The sequence below is a fragment of the Protomyctophum bolini genome, assembly GCF_963924005.1.
Source record: "Protomyctophum bolini genome assembly, chromosome: 17".
NCBI lineage: Eukaryota > Metazoa > Chordata > Actinopteri > Myctophiformes > Myctophidae > Protomyctophum > Protomyctophum bolini.
In genome coordinates this window covers 7,589,786-7,607,219 of record NC_137878.1, presented here as the reverse complement: position 1 = coordinate 7,607,219, position 17,434 = coordinate 7,589,786, and the positions used below count along the sequence as shown (strand labels likewise).

The window sequence follows — 17,434 nt, the reverse complement described above, 5'->3', positions numbered from 1 at the left end:
ATTACTCGATGGTTTATTTGTTAACTTTTAAATATATTCACGCAGAATTGAATATTGTTTTTCGGACTTTTCACATGCAGAACTGTCGTGACTGCATCAGCAACCATTTCTCAGTCAGCAATGGCCTAATAGGCTATACTTCTAGGATGTCACTTATATTGTTTTTTGTATATTGGCCAATTAAAATCAATGTATATATAGTTAGTAAGTGCAATCTGACATTTGCAGTCAAAATGTTACAATGTTTTGACTGCAAATGTTAGTTGCATAGACTTCAAGCTGCACTTCGTGAATTGCCTGTTTGCCTGTTAAATCACGAAAATTATGACCTATATGAAAAACTTGTTAACGTCCTTTGTTAAAGCGACGATAGTAACATATTACACACAGTGATATGAACTAGCTTGAAGTTATTGTCACTTGAATATTGAAATATGAAGGCATAATGACCCCTGATCCCCCCGTGTTACACTTTTGAATAATTTGGCTCAAGTACATGGCCTATAACTGCAAAACCTATGAGGGCTGCATGAATCTTATGCATATAGAGGTAAGCCCTGTGAGCATATACGAGTCCACTTCTAAATTAATCACCCGCTTGCTTGATGAGAGTAATCTGCCTAATGCGCACAAGGATCCAAACCGCACAACTAAACGTTTACAGCACCACATTTTCTAGCATTTTGAAATCCCCACAGAGTGGAAAAAGACCCACATCTACTCACACAAGTAGCAAGATGATCGTTGTCCACAGGGAAACAGACGGACAGAACAGAACAGAACAGAACATAAATGTAGACGAGATATGCACCCACAGCTGAGGCTCACTTCAAATGAAAATACAGTACGGCAGATTTTCATATCTATTTCTGACCCGAGGGCATTCATTATTCAACAAGTCACGTGGATGAGCAAATTAAAATTTCAGAAGACTGGAAGTGACCTCTATTCGTGCATCAAATGAGTTGAAATGTGTAATTTAAGCAGCTCGACATCTCGAGAGGCACAGTAAAAACCTGTGCCAATCTAACGCCATCCTCTGTACTCCACCTGAAGGGGCAAGTAGACTTATAATAATTATGACAAGAAAGTCTCAAATTGAGTAAGTTATAGGTTCCATATAGGCTATGTGGGATAGGCTATATATAAACACACACACACACACACACACACACACACACACACACACACACACACACACACACACACACACACACACACACACACACACACACACACACACACACACACACACACACACACACACACACACACACACACACACAAATATACAAAAATATATATTAATTTAATAGATATCACCATGGCCTGATGGCCATGGATGAAGCTACCATCACAATAATTGACAAGCAAGCTTTCTATAGCAAGGTGAGGCCATATAGTCGTTTTGAAGTTATATATACCAGTTTGTGGATTTCATATAACTGCAAGACTGATTAATAGTTGTATTACAGTTGCACGCCAGTGTCTGCACCGAAAAGACTAGATCTACAAGCTCACAACACTTCCTGGTGGGAGGCCTTGTGAGCTTGTAGATATATGCCATCTTCGGTGCGAGACAAGAAGCGCAACCATGCAAGTATAAATCAGACATGTCAATGTAGCCCTGCATGCAGCATGATACTTATAAGGGTTTATTATGAGGTTATTATTATTATGAACATATGAGATCTCACATGCTCTTTATACGCCGCGGAACCATGACGTTCTGATATATACAAACTCGGAACAGAAAGAATTTCTACTTTGTGTACAATGACTGCGACGTGTTTCGTCTCTTATTTGCCGTTTGCACACACTCCGCCGACAGATGTGTCTCTGTGACGAATAGCAGATGAGTAGCCTATATGCGACTCTCAGAGAACATGTTCGAATGAATTAGGGGGCACAGATTCGCACCTATAACACATCGTTTTTGTTTCCGCGTTGTCTCTGGGCAAATAATATGAAATGAGAAGAAGAAGAAAAGCCACGGAGGTCTTAACACTGATGTATGGTCTGAACATTGTGTGTGTCGTAAGGTCAGGGGTCAAGCGAAGTGCTCCGGGTCGGTGATTGGCTAGATCCAGGCATGTCCTCCCGGTGAACTCTCTATTGTTTGGCTGTAGCAGGTAGTGACCAACCCTATACACACCACTGGTGCACCGCGAGGTTCGAGGTTTTGAGGAGATCTCCTCCTAAAATGCTTGCGAAAACATGTGTGGCGAAATTTGCACTGAACATATTTGGGGTTTTAACGTATTACCCCCTCGCTGGCGCACAGGCTAATACTTAAAGCCAGAAGCTTATATCGGCATGTAGCCTATACACACTACACCACAAATCAGCTTCGTCTATAAATGGCACATATGACATTTATGGGCATAAGAAAAGATATATATTGTACAGATAGGGCAGTAAAGTCAATTGAGCATTCAAAGATGTGCCGTATAGTCGAATTAAGTTAGGCCTGTCTGCCCAGCCTATACGTAATTTACGCATGCAGGGCGCTGCACAACGTATTGCTAAATATGTTTACAACAAACGTTACACTGAAGAATTTAAAATCCAATATCCCTTTATCGACAAAGTATTGGTTCTGTGTGGCAATTTAGCTCTTCTAGACTGCATGAATGAAAAGAGAGGCCCAGCATTGCCAGCAGTGACTTTTCATCACCCCCGATTACAGATATTTGGAAATACAGCAGCTCCCAAGTGGATTTCCACTGAGTCAAACCAAGTTAGCAGATTCTTACAACAATAATTAAAGTATGACGCACTGAAATCGACATAAATCTGACACACAATTGGACGTTTACGCACGGAATTTCACAATATTTCCCAGCATATTCAAATACATTACAATACAGATTTTTTTTTAATCAATTTTCTTTTATGGCAAAAATAATAATAACCAACATGAAATTAAAAATGTACAAGTGCTAATCATGTTTAACCTCGACACTGGAAACATAACTGAACCTCTTCGGGTCAGGCGTATTGCGTGTTTTACGCATGACCGCTATATAGCATTCATTGCTGAACTCGAGAGTGTTACATATATCTACACCATAATATCCAAAGTCATATATCAATAATATTGAAGTACATATTTATTTCACGAGAACACCTTAGGTCTACACTAGCCTACATTACAACGTCCATTTTTAGACAACACACAAATATTCACAGTTAAGAACACAACACCATAGAAGACGCACTATCACAAATCAAATGTACAACCTACAACACGAACAGACATATTTCTACTAGACGAAATGTGTTTCCTTATTGTGCCATTGCTATGATTTGTCTATGTACATTAGAAGTGAAAGTCACCTGGACTACATTCAACAGTATATCCATTCATACACACAAACTACATTGTGTTACTCTGAATGATGCCATAACAAAAACAGCTATCTGCTTTTCTGAAGGGCACCTATAGAGCTTCTCTAAATATCTTTCAAGTATATTAGAACTTTCCATGAGCAATAATATTATAATAAAAAAAACATAAAGGACATAGAAAAATGACTTCCCACCTTACCCCATACATTATTCTTTTTTTTACTGTAAATGATACATTATGATCCAGGTCCTATACGTCTGAATGTGCGTTATCCTTCTTCTCATAATTATAAACAAATACATATACATTTCAGTTGCCATCTCGGGCAATTAGAGGTGAATTTTTCAAGCTTATATGCAGAGGGAGCGACCAGGGACGGAGACATGGGGTGGACTGTGAGGGCGAAGGGGTTGAAGAGAGAACGCGGAGCGGCCCAGTATGGCCGAGGCGGGGGAGGAACGGGATAACACCATGTGTAACATACTGAAGAAACGGTCCACAAAATTCCACTTGTGTTATCTGTCATTCTCAGTCTGTATGTTGGGGTTTAGGGGGGGGTAGCTTTTCGCAGGGACCTCTGCATGCACTATAGGCTCACGGCGCACGGCGTGGGAACGAGCTGCTGGCCTGTTTTGATTTGCTGTACTGGGGCTCCCGAGGTCGCGGACGTCGACGACGAGGCCGAGCTGGAGGAGCGAATCTTGGTGTTGGGCAGCTTGTGGTCCTTCTTCCACTTCATCCTCCGGTTCTGGAACCAGATCTTCACCTGGCGCTCGGACAGGCACATAGTGTGAGCAATCTCCACGCGCCTGCGACGGGTCAGATAGCGGTTGAAGTGGAATTCTTTCTCGAGCTCGAGAGCCTGCTGGCGGGTGTAGGCAGTGCGGGACCTCTTGGGCACTCCTATTCCATTGTAACTGGCGCTGACTGAAAAAGCAATACAGATGCAAGCAAGCAGGTGTTACGTGAGACTAATGGCGTTCGATCCAAACTAACCCGCGCTATTCTCCACTGGACACATTAAAAGAATGTATAAACCATAAAGGCGTTTTCCCCCCCTCCTTTCTTTTTTGGGGTATTGTAATGTCGCAATGTTTGAATCATTTTCTGTGTCATTCATGTTGCGGGAACGACCTCAATTTGGAGATGCCATGTGTACAAGCGCTCGCATCAAGGGACAAATCAAGCTTAGAAATGATTAACCAAACAGCGGGGTTGGATATTACAGTTTGGCTTGGGTCCAGTCGTGGAGGTACTTTGGGTTAAAAAGCAACAAAGGCGCATGGCCCCGGCAGACGAACACAGGCAATAAAATTTACGAGGGTCCTTAATTACCGACCCTGCTGCTCAATAGCCGTAAATTGCTGTTGTAAGGGGTGCTACTAGTGCTGCCTCAATGGGCTTGCGTATGTTCCAATGGTTGTTTCTCAGTGGTTCTACTATTTAACTGTGACGATAACTCACCGGTGTTAACGTGGACCTTTTTCATCCAGGGATAAACCACCGGCTCCTTGCCCTTCGGTATGCCGGGATATGCCTCACTGGCGTGGCTGCAGTCTTTGCTGCCGTTCGCCCCTGCGCCACTCTCCGGAACCGCGTTGATACGAGGAGGACCGTGGTTCTGTGGAACGGGCTGGGGCTGTGCGTGATGCCCGTCGGCGAAATCGTCGAGTCCGTTCGAGGGGACATTACCGTAATCGTAGCTCGGCTCTGTGTAGTTTGACCTCGGGTAGGATGCATCGTCGTGGTGGGGAAAGCCCGTGTCTTTTGGTCGCTCGTAGTAATCAGCAGGGGCAGGGATGTATCCGCTCTGTTGATATTCGTCGCATGGAGGAAAGGAAGGTTCGATATAGTTCGAGTTTATCAAGTAGGAACTCATGGTCATTAATTTGTGAAGTGCAACAATACTAATTTTTATCGCGCTGTCGTTTTTCTGATCTCCACAAAACCCTCCTACTCCCTGTCAAATGTACAAAGTTGTCTGGTCACGTGTAAACCGCCACCAATCACAGTGTCTCCTGTGGGCATCATGTAAACAGGAACCAATGGAAAGCATGGCATTGGCACAACGAAAATTGCTCGGACTAGCTTACGTTGGTGTTTTCCTTATTAAATCAGAGTATATAAAGAAAACCCAATCAAGGAACTTGTTTACTGCATGTGGCAAACGTATGTAGGCGAGGTTTACTGCAGACATGCTATAATTTCCTCCTAAAATCAACATCCTCTGAAAAGAGATGAAAATGTTGCATCAAATGCAACCCCTGCAAAGAATACAGATTATTTGGAAACAAAGGGCTGAAGGGGATGGCAAACGTGAATATTGGTTACTGGACATGAAAATGCGCAAAAAAATACACCCATAAACCAGTGACAACACTTTCACATGAATGTACCTGTGGCATGATGTTACTGAAAGTATCACACAATATATAGCAAGCCGTATTGGACCAAGAACTGCCGAGCATACACTGGCCATCAATGAAGCCTTAATTAATAACCAAACCAAATCAACTCTGTAACAAATTAAACCAGATCAGTCTGTCCATGAGGCCTAAATAAATCCCCAAATCCAAAATAAAAATTTTACCACATACCACAAACACAACAAAGACTTTGAACTGTGTTTTGGTCACATTGCTATTTCATAACTTATAAAACGTTCGAGGGTGTGCATCGCGTGGTCACGCGCCTTTCTTCTTGTTGAAAATACAAATACAATGTAGGCCTAGTGTGTTAGCGTATTGGAAACGTGATGTATCAATAACCTTTTTTCCAATTTCAACTGCAAACTGCTACCCAGAAGCCGGTCAAAACAATGAATAAATATTTTTCAGCCACACATTTTGCAAAAGCAATGGCCAATGACTATACCACAAGTAACTGTACAAAGCATATATGTCCACAAGCAAATTGTCTATTGCAATGTAAGTAAATTAAATCATTTAATTTGACCTTACATTTTCTATTGCCAAATGTATGCAGAAATGTATCAAATGAACGCTACAAGAACTCCTCAAAGGGAACCAAGTCAAGTCATGTCATATAATTTTGTCAAAGTTCAGAGAAAGATTCTCGCTCTTCCTATTGTATACCAGTCTACTGTAAACAACGGCCAGGTAGATACTATATAGCAACAGTATCGGCAGAACGTTAACTTCACATAATGTCATATTTGGGGCAACCAACCCCACAGTAATAATTAAAATGCTAGCCTACTACTAATTATATAGCAACACAAACAACCGTTATAACAATAATAATGGCATAATATATACAGTATATAGAACTGGCCCATTCGTATGCACATCATTATAACAGACTTATCTATAAAGAAAGACAAACAAAAAAAAGAACAGCACAAAATAGCATCCTCTGACCGTATTCCTTCTGTGCCATCAGAGCTTCACCAAAAGCCATCCCTATACGACCCGTTTCTCCTCTGCAACCTATAGCTCCCTTCGGCTGCAACAGGACAAATCCAAGGCACAGCACTGTACAGCTCCCCGAAATCACCAGCAGTCCTTCAGAATTTGTCCGCAATTGTCCATCTAAAGAAGGCCCAGGCATCGTGAAAGAGGCCAAACTTCGGAAATATTGAAAGCTTTCCTTCCCCCCCCCACTTTTTTTCTCCCCTATTCTATTCGCTCCCCTAAACAGAAATAACTTCTGCCTGACCCCAAAGTGACACCGTTTCCATTTTGTTTCTGATTAATCTTGGGCATTGACAGTCTTTGTTAAACAACAAGGCGTGCCCTTCTGCAAAGAGGCTACATTTTCATATCTGTTAGACGCAGTGACCTGAAGTTCACCCCACGGCCTTGGACTTCACAGTTTTCCAGGGTTTGTTCAACCCTGGTGATGTGGGGGAGCACTTAGCGTGGGTCAACACCCAGGAAGGTCCCAAAAGAGTTTTTGCAAAAGTGCAAAACCCCTTAAGCCATTTGAAAAAGTCATGCGTCGAGGTGTAGCTTACTTCCAAAGTGAAGTTAAATGTGAGTGGTGATCTTGGCTATAAACAGCTAGAAACAGACTGCAGATGGACGCATTGCGACAATTTTCATTATCATATAGCCTATGTAAACTTGCTCTCTTCTGTTTCGGTTATTCAAACAAGACTTGGGAGCAGTCTATAGCTTGAGGACATTGTAGCTGACGCGCACTGGCGGGCATGGACGGATTCGAATGCTGGTTTTTCAATTCATCAGAGGTTTTTATGTATCAACACAATCAGCACTTTTTAAAATCTTGACACTATGAAGTCGACATTTGCTGTAAGTATAGGGGCAGGTATCTAGACCTAAATCTCGCTCAAACTAATCGAGAGTGACAGTGGACAGGTCTGCCATAGCAGTATCCACGTGTAGCCATATCCTTATAGCCGTGAGACCACCTGAACGCCAATATATCAACTTAATGTCCACGGTAAGACGACTTCACATGATATCTAAATTTACAGTCTACTGCCAATGTATTATATATTGCCTGTATAAATATGGGCCAGGTCAGCTCGGCTATTATCCACTTACAGTGAGCCATCCAGCGTGAATGACGGTTATCTGTTTTTACAGGTCATTCTACGTGTTGCTATAGCACAGGCCTGCACATGGCTCAGAAAACCCCCAATTTAAATCATTCACAAAAATCCACCATAATGGCTGTTTATGTAGGCTACTGAAATGTCATAAATTGTATGATTTCTTTCACAATCACAGTAATATCACCCACTTATCTAATAGAAGAGTCCACTTGAATGACTATCTTGAACAAACCAAAAATAAAAGGAAATGACCTAATCATCAGATATGGATAAAATTGTTCAGATATGGATTAAAAAGTTGCATGTCTGAAAAGAATATGGTGCTGGAAATAAGACCACGCTAAATGAATAGGCCTAATTGTCTATATAATTGGAGACTATTATCTAGAAACCAAAATCGTTGGCCCAAGGCTATATTTCAGATTTTATCGTATAGGTTTAAATACGTGCATTCATGTACCTTCAAGCGTGTTATTCCTTTTCCAAGGGTATACTGTGAAGTGAAGGTCTACTTAAGAAAAATATATCATGCTGACAGTTTACTGTAAATTTAGATTATCAGAGAAGTGCTGTGACGATAGTGACAGATTGCATATGGCTTTCACAAGGTCTCTTGTCTATATGGAGCCCGGACGGGCGAGTAAAATATCTCCTCTGCATTCAAGATGAGGTAAATGTTGGGGTAAAAACGCCATTAGCCGTTTTATGTCACCAACACGTGGCCAAATCTCGAAATAACTGCAAAAGTACTGGGATGAAACCTCGTTTCGTTTCATGCATTGGACTGGACCCCCGCACCACTCGACACCCTGCACAAAGCATGTATATATGCACGTGCGTGCCGAACAAGCTGTCTGAATTATTGGGCATGGTCACTTATATGAAATCTAACAGCAGCTGCAGCATTTCGAGACAAATATACGACCTATTTGTATAGGTCCAATTGTGAGAGTGGGGAAAAGAGTGAACTCCTTTAACAACTTTTCTGCCCTGGCACAAGTTGGGATCCCCCCCAAATCAAGATTGATTAATTAGACATCATGTTTCTACGCAGAACCGGGTATGGCTACAAGTACACAGGGTATTTTTTTGGGGACAAGTGTGTAACATGCACTAGCTTCACACACAATGGCAATGGCACAATGGCAACATGGTTTGTTTAAAAACAAACATACGTTTGCTGTTTTGACGACATTTAGTATAGTATATAGGCTCGAATATCATGTTTTAAAGTAGCCTAAAAACAACAATAAAGAAACGTTGATTCGAGTTGAGGCCGCTATATGCTTATACTCCATTGTGATTGCATTTTTTTCTTTTTTTCTCCTCTCTTTTTGTTCTTTTTTAAAAGCATTTAGCATGTCGTTATAGGCCTAGTGTGCCTACTTCTGCCCTGCTATGTTATGTTTTCTACATAATAAGCCTTGTTCTAGTGTGTAAATATGATTAAGGCCCATAATAAAAGTTGACCTACATTTTAAAAAGTATATGTTCTTGTGCGTTTCTTTTAGGATTATTTTTTAAATAATGTCCTATATTACATTTCGCTTTCTTACATCGAAATGCAGTGTCGTTTCATTTAGCCGAATAGACCATTCCAAAGAATACCAAACTGAGTGATTTAATTATTGTTGAGTGGAAAGCAGCCTGTTTGTCTTTCATAAGAAAGTTTAGACACATTAATAATAAATAAATACAAATATGTCTGGTCTAAAAGCTTATGCTAAAAACATTGTGTTTTCTATTGTCTTCACTGAGTGACCTTTTTTTTTTAGCACAGGGCGTTATTTTACGGGCCTTTGGGCCTAATGCTCGTACGAGTTCTATCATATTATATAAAATAGGGAACTGCCGCTTTTCATTGTACATTTTTTCCTTATATCTTTCCTCCAAATAGCACTGAAATACATTGGAGTTCGTCTCAGCGCTATGCAAATGAGGCAAGATTGTGTAAAAGAAAGAAATATATTAGTTATATATTAAAACAAATCTCACTCACCGACACACACACACATTTTTGCCATTTTTGTATAAGTCTTTCAGTTAGATATTCCCTTTCAGCAGGGAGAGGGACTAAATGTTTTTTAAGGGGTCCGGGGGCTCAATTTGGGGGCGGTGGGTTTACCCATTACCCTGTGACCGGGTCGAGAGTATCAATCCTCAGAATGCAAATTTCGCCCTCGTCCCCCAAACATATCAAATGCAATTTATTCAAAGGAAATTCACCAATCAACCGCCCTAATAAAACGCCAGCCACTCAATCTTGAGGCTATGGGGGACGGGTGGGGGGTCCCACCTCCCCGCGGTCCCTGACGCGGGGTCACCCCGCATGCAGGGTTCACCTGGAGTGCACCGTCCAACATATGTAATTCAAAGCTATTCTATCTTTTGTGTGGAGAGTCAAGATCGCTATTATAACGCTGGCATCAAGCTCCGAGTGAACAGATGACGGAGACTTGCTCAGCGCGTAAACTTTTGACCCCAATTTTTCCTCCTCTTCTCTCGCTATCTCGCCCTCATCAGTCCCACCCCAGTAGAGGCGGCCGCCCATGCGACGTATATATATATAGGCCCCATATATAGCTGGCCCCTTGGAACGAAAAATTGATTTTAAACAATCCATATCTGTTGTCATTACGGAAATTCTACACACAAATATCATAATTAGAGAAAATCCCTTAGTATAACAAAAATGCATTTCTAATGTATATGCAATCTTGTAAAAAAAAAATATCGATCTAATATATATACGCTTCTCGTACACACACACGTCTAATTAGCCTCTCTAATGCATGTGCAAGTCATTGATTTAGGGGTTGTTAGATAAAACAATGCAGCCAAAAATATCTTTAATATAGGCTATAAGGATAATAATTTGAATTAGACTATATAGTTTCTCCTGCTCTTCAGTGCATATTATACTGTTGCAATACACAGTATGCTATCACCATACCTGCCGACATTCCATTTCGTTAAGTCATTTACATATAATAGACGTACTTACAAAGGTGTGAACGTGCTATTGCAGTGTGTATTATGTGTGTGTATTGTGTGTTATAGTGTTTTGCCTCTCATAAGGTGAACAGGCGGAGGGTGACAGTGAACTTGGCCTAAAGCGAGCTCTGCTGGTGGCTCTGAGAGGATGCAGATTTATCTTTCTGCTGGGGCTGACCTCCATGTGAACCTTTAGCAGCGCAGGGAATGGCTTCTTTTCCTCGGCCTGGCATTATGCAGCTGGCTGGTTGAACAGAGCATATGGGGCCCGCGATTTAGACATTTCTCGTTTAAAAAAAAAAGGATGGCAGTGGCTTAATTCACACATAACAGTATAGTACAGATTGTTTCATCGAATGTACTTTGCTTGTATTTTCGATCGGCCCATCAAGCCTATATACATTACAAGACCAACTGCAGAAAGGGATGAGAATGCTATACCTCGTTGAATTGGTGTCTTGTTTACATGACAATAGCAACATTTGCGAGGAGGAAAAACAAGGGGAAATGATCAATATGGTTTGGATCAGTCCTTATCAATGTGCCAAGCAATGCAGCCTGCAAACTTTTGGCTATTATGCGAATTTGGATTTTGAGCAATTAATCCTCAGGTCTGACCTGAATTTAAATCTAAATCATCCGATTGCGTGGCATTTTGTTTTAATGCCATTGATATAACACTCAAATTCGTTTCGAAATGTTTCAGTGAAGCAATTGCATTTTTTGGGATATGGCAATCAAATCAGCGCGTCTGTATATCAATGCAGTTGCAGGTTGGACTAAAATACATGACGAACAAAGACATATTTTGTTACAGCAAACGAAACATATTGAACTGCATGTCATAAGCTCACATGAGTTAGTTAATTCAGACAAACCTGAAAATGTGTCAAACATTTCGTATTGTAAATCGCCATGGATTATAAGAGCGTCTGCTAAATGCCTACATGTATAATTGTATAGGCATATACATATCCAATTAGGGCAGGCAATAAACATTTAAAATGTAGTATAGGCATATTATATATGCATTGACGACCATTGAAACAATGAACAAAGTCAACTATAGTCTATAAGGTCTTCCTTCATAACTGCAACAAGTTAAAACATCCCCCAAGAGGAAACAATTGATACAGTGTATGCGTCAGTTACAGTAAATGTCAAAAGGTTGTTACTATATAGTTTTTGTGACTGCACGTCGTCCGCGTCCCGGACGCACGTACGCACCTCGGCCCCAAAGCAGGAGGAGAGGTCACCCCAAAGCGAGAGTGACACTTTCTGAGAGGTCATCTGAACTTTACAACCCCACGACACGAAATGACGTGGCTGACACAAAACGGAATTCCTTTTCAACTGCTCTTCCCTGCTGCTTTTTGTTCCCCGCATGTTGTGTTTACTTGACAGTGCAAGTATAGCCTGTTCTATTAAAGTCATTAGCGTATCAACATGTGGAGCACACACACACACACACACACACACACACACACACACACACACACACACACACACACACACACACACACACACACACACACACACACACACACACACACACACACACACACACACACACACACACACACACACACACACACACACACACACACACACACACACACACACACAGCTCGCAAACTTTTCACAGTCGAATCTGAAACTTTTCAACAGTAGCCCGAGTCCGACCAACCATATCAAAATGAACCGAAAACACACCGCTTAATAGGCCTATAACAAACACACATTACACATGTAATGTTTGTATATATAGAACCGGACAGCTTTATCAAGGGGAATCTACCCTACATTCACACATGCTCTAGGCTACTTTTTTGGCTCGCCCCAGAATGTCTGCATGCATGGTGAGGCTTGTGTTGGGTCTGTTAATCCTCCCGTGCAATAAAACTACAGCAACTAGAGTTTTGAGGGGGTGGATATGGACAGAGAGCTAATTATCCAACATGCAAAAATGGATTATGCCTTACACCACAGATGGAGGGGGAAACAAGTTACGCGGGGAAGGAAGCAATTAAATAGCCATGAGCCGGACCCAACCCTGCGCAACATCTGCCGAGACCAGTGCTATTCAGCGCTACACAACTGACAAATTAGCGTAATGGACTAATATGGACGGATAGATATAGAGAGCCAGAGAGAGAAGGCGAATACAATCATAACGCTGTTTAACACAAAGGCGGCTGTTCCGACTGAGGCACGCGAGCAGTATAGAACCAGAACGGAGGGGCTATATAGCCAGGACTGCCCAGAAAACTTACCTCGAGACGTGGTCTTTCTCCTCGCCTGCGTCCGGTCCATCTCGAGGCGGTTGTGAGCGAGGGGACGGGCTGTAACGGTCAAGTAACACTTACACCCTGCGAAGGAGAGAGTCAGACCAAGCCAGCGCGTCAGTGCGATTATATGTTATGTGCAATATACTGTCAACTCCCCAAAACCATAAAACTTACTTTAATGGCCACCACGTGACCGTTTATGGCCAGTGAGCCTATCTGGCCGCGCTCCGGATGATTTTTACGATCTAATTCATAGACAAAACCCCCATTCATTTAGCACCCAAATGTCAGAGACCCAGAACCGGCCAAATAAAGTTTACAGCTTTGAAAAAGTCGAACTGGTTCCCTGGGAGTAGCGCGTGTGTGTGTACATCATGTGTGTTGTGAGCACAGGGGACGCACGGCCCCTGGAGCCCCTCACAGTCCAAGGGCAGGGGACCCTATTGTCCACGGCACGCACCAAGGTGAGTAAAAGCAACATTTGTTTCAGGCTACCTGTTGAATTCACAGACTTGGATTGTTAAGGGAGTTTTGAAAGGTTCGTATGTTCGTAGTTATATAGTTTAACGGGGCAAATATAAGTGTATAGGCCTATCCTGCATGTTGCTTGGCCTAACTTGGCAAATAAATGTTGAACTCTATATACCTTTTCAATTTACACTATAAAAAGGCACCACAAGAAAGCACACATATATATATATATATATATATATTTCTCCTTAGTTTTTACAACAATCATACACACAATGCAGTGTTGCCGTCCAGTAAAAAGTTTATTATAATTGCCGATCATTATAGTATTTTCTCGATTTCCAGTCATTTAAAAACATTTACAAAAAGCTTATCACGATGGAGCTAGTATAGGCAATGGGAATCACCGTGGGCGGGGTCGTCCACTTAAAAATATATAAGAAAACAAGACAAAACATGGCTTACTAAGATGCAGTGCCAGGTGAACAACGCAAAACAGGCTGTGTACATATACATCATTGGGTCGGAACCACTGTCCCTTCTTTACGTGTTCACGAACGCACACAAAAACCACACAAGGCTCTTTTCAATGGTCTACGACGTTATAGGAAGCAAGTTATCGGAAAATTTGGATACAATACAGCGAACAAACAAATAAATACATACTTACATACATATATATATATATAATATATAAAACGATGGCTAAACACAAAGGCAGCTCAACCTCTCACCAACCCACAACTTATTCGGTTGCTTTTGTTCTGAGTGCATTACACAACATTTACAGGTTTATTTGCGGTATAACATTTCAAGCTTTGACTTTTATTTTTTTTTATTTTCCGTCTGAACAAGAAATAAGTTAAACAAACATTTATTTTTCATTTATTGTCTTTCCTTCTAAATCTAGACAGAACTGTACAGAATACATTTTTTTTGTTCACTTATGCATTAGCGCGGTCAAAAACAAAATGAAATATATATAACGGAATTGAAGGGCTGGTCACACTTTGGACACGTGGGATGCCCGCTTGCATGCCCATTAGGCTACTTCCCATAACAAGTCTCTCACTTATTTTCTTTTTTTTCCTATACTTGGAAGGGGAAAGATAACACAATCCTTGTATTCTTTTTATTTTTTTTATTTCATTTTTTTTAAATTATTTTTTACATAGTGCTCATCAGTACAGTGGACCCAATATCAAGGCCGATATCCGCCCCCACCAGCCGCAGCCATGCTCATGCTCTTTAGCTTGTTGTCTTTTTTCCACTTCATCCGACGGTTCTGGAACCAGATTTTGATCTGTCTCTCTGACAGACAGAGGGCATGAGCTATCTCGATCCGCCGCCTGCGGGTCAGGTACCGGTTGAAGTGAAACTCCTTCTCCAACTCCAGGGTCTGGTAGCGTGTGTACGCAGTCCTCGCCCTCTTCCCCTCCGGTCCAGCTAACTCTGATAAGGGTTGGACACACAGACACATACACACATCACACACACACAAACAAGCAAGCAAACAAACAAACACACTGCAGATGAGTGCACCAGTATTTAGGCCAAATTTGACTTTTCTGTGACACTGTGTGTCATCATATTTTGGTTACATGCTTTACGCACAGTCATATTAAAAGCGTTACGCAACAAGAATGCCAAAAAGTACAGTCTAATAAGTTAAAAGGGAATTGCTGACCTATTCACAAACTCGAAATACACCTTTTCAAAGACACACTGCATGCATATGAACATGAATATCACAATTTCACTGATTATATAAATATGTCAAATCTGATCAATACAGTGGATATTCCCCAAACCCAGAGAATAATTGTGTATAATTTGACCTCAAGTGCGATTATATTAATGCTTTTTTGGGTATATTCTTTTAGTGCGCCTGATCCTTTTGAATAGCAATAACACCAAACAGGTGAACCAGTGGCACGTATATAACCTATGCTCTACATGGAAAGCACATGTTTGACTTAGTTTTTATTGTTTTCATTAAGGCATATCTAAAATGGTCAAATCCAGTTATGCCCTGCTTATGGCAAAAAAACACAAACATCGACTAAAAAGGACATGCATGCGCACCTCCTTTATACACAGCTTACAGTGTCAGCCACTTAAACAAAACAAAGAAAAACGAACAAAACAAAAACGTTATATACATGCAGATTCGAGATCGTATAATCATCCAAAAAAATGACTTTTTTACCGTGATTTATGTGTAGTTTCCTCATCCACGGGTATATCTGAGGCTGACTCGAGTCGCTGACATTTTGGGAAGTTGTCTGTGCGCTGCTTCCCGCGGGCTTCTCTTCCACCAGGCTGGACGCCTTGTTGTTGGACACACAGTCCCCCCGGTTGAGCAGCAGCGTGCCGCCGCCTCCTCCGTTCGAACTCGGGCACGGGGTTGAGCATGAGGCGGGGCTCGCGATGGAGTTCTTTATGGCTCGGTGGTGTTGTTGGTGTTGTTGCTGCTGTTGCTGTTGCTGCTGCTGCTGAGACTGCTGGGACTCTGTGACCGGAGACGAGCTCGTCGCGACCGGGGCGCACGGCAGAGGGTCAGGTGGAGGGGAGAGAGACGAGGAGGTCCCGGCGGTGTTGTTGTTGCTGCTGCCGCCGCCGCCGGTCTGCGTGTACCTGGCGGGCTCGACAGAGGACGTTGTCGCCGCCGAGTGAGTGTTCGGCGAGAAGCCCTGCGTCCGCTGCTCGCTGCCCACAAAGTGCTCGTTGTCGCCCCGGCCGACCGTGAGGTCCATCCCGTTGTAGCCATAGCCGTACCTGCTGGAATGCATGGTTGTTGCGTCCCTGTATTGCTGCTCGTTTGCCGAACTATGGTCTCCATAATTATGTAACTGGAAGTCCGCGCCATTGGGATAGCGACCGCAGAATGAGTTCACAAAATAGGAGCTCATTTGTTGACAATTCCAATGTTGCTCGTTGTTGTTAGGTATTGTTCTTTTTTTATTTTGGGGGGAAAAAATAATAAACGTGTGTGCTTTGATTTGTGGCTCTTGATGGTTTAGCGCGGTCTATAGCACCCCTTGCACAATTTATGATGAATTATGGAAATGAGTAGGACATGTACTTGATTCTCTCTTACGTAGACACCCAAATATGGGGTACGACTGAGAATCACGTGCTTTTGTTGACCAGTCGTAAATCCTGCTTGATGACCTCCAGAGGTAAACTCGTGCACGGAGGAAATCTGGGTGGGATGTAAAGGGTACGCGCATCCATGCGCGCTTGGAGAGGGGCTCTTCCCAGCCAAGTTGCCATGTTTTGAATTGTCGTCGTGCGCCATCCTCTGGCGGAATCGCCGCACTGCACTGTCTGCGCCCGATATTTGAGCGTGGACTCCAAACAGGGTCATACAGAGGTTAACGACCATTGCGGCAAAGAAAATGGGCTCCCAAACAATACAACAAGTGACGTGCTGAGAATGCAATCTTTCCTCGTCGTAGTGTACAGACGCCTCAAGAAAACAAACAAAAAAAGCAGGCTATTGTGAGCAGAGATTTGCATATAATTACTTAAATCAATAGGCTTGCGGTTCTTCTTGAACATATGGGGAGATTCTCATATACGTGATTTTCCACATGAAAAAAGAAAGCTCGTGGATATTTGCTGTGGTATTAATAAAAACGTCGATTAAAAAATAGATTTATGTCTATAAAAAATAAAACACAAATCGAACGGATATTCATGACTGTCTATATGGCGAAATATTACATTATTGGGGGTTTACAAACCTGTATGAAAATTTGATCATTTATGTCCATGTGCACTCAC

The 17,434-nt window shown here is 42.0% G+C and overlaps 3 protein-coding genes across 4 annotated transcripts in view; all 3 read right to left on the bottom strand.

Moving 5' to 3' along the window:
- Positions 1 to 17,434, bottom strand: part of hoxa3a (homeobox A3a) — a 36,928-nt gene that overhangs the window by 15,954 nt on the left and 3,540 nt on the right. Inside the window, exon 2 of one of the 2 annotated variants that reach the window (XM_080787754.1) lies at positions 13,160 to 13,255. The gene's annotated coding sequence lies outside the window, so the exon portion shown is untranslated. Of the gene's footprint in view, positions 1 to 727; positions 790 to 13,159; positions 13,256 to 17,434 lie in introns of those variants that run through there. The other variant, XM_080787756.1, reaches the window with a different exon arrangement.
- Positions 3,047 to 5,237, bottom strand: hoxa4a (homeobox A4a; the record flags this gene model as incomplete). The annotated part of the gene is made up of 2 exons (XM_080786776.1): positions 3,047 to 4,279; positions 4,817 to 5,237. 2 exons carry the CDS (start codon positions 5,235 to 5,237, stop codon positions 3,939 to 3,941), a joined length of 762 nt encoding a protein of 253 aa, XP_080642902.1. The 3' UTR covers positions 3,047 to 3,938.
- Positions 14,015 to 16,595, bottom strand: hoxa5a (homeobox A5a). The gene is made up of 2 exons (XM_080787560.1): positions 15,855 to 16,595; positions 14,015 to 15,097 (listed from the first exon to the last, which is right to left on the bottom strand). The coding sequence occupies exons 1-2, from the start codon at positions 16,555 to 16,557 to the stop codon at positions 14,847 to 14,849; spliced, it is 954 nt and encodes a 317-aa protein (XP_080643686.1). The 5' UTR covers positions 16,558 to 16,595; the 3' UTR covers positions 14,015 to 14,846.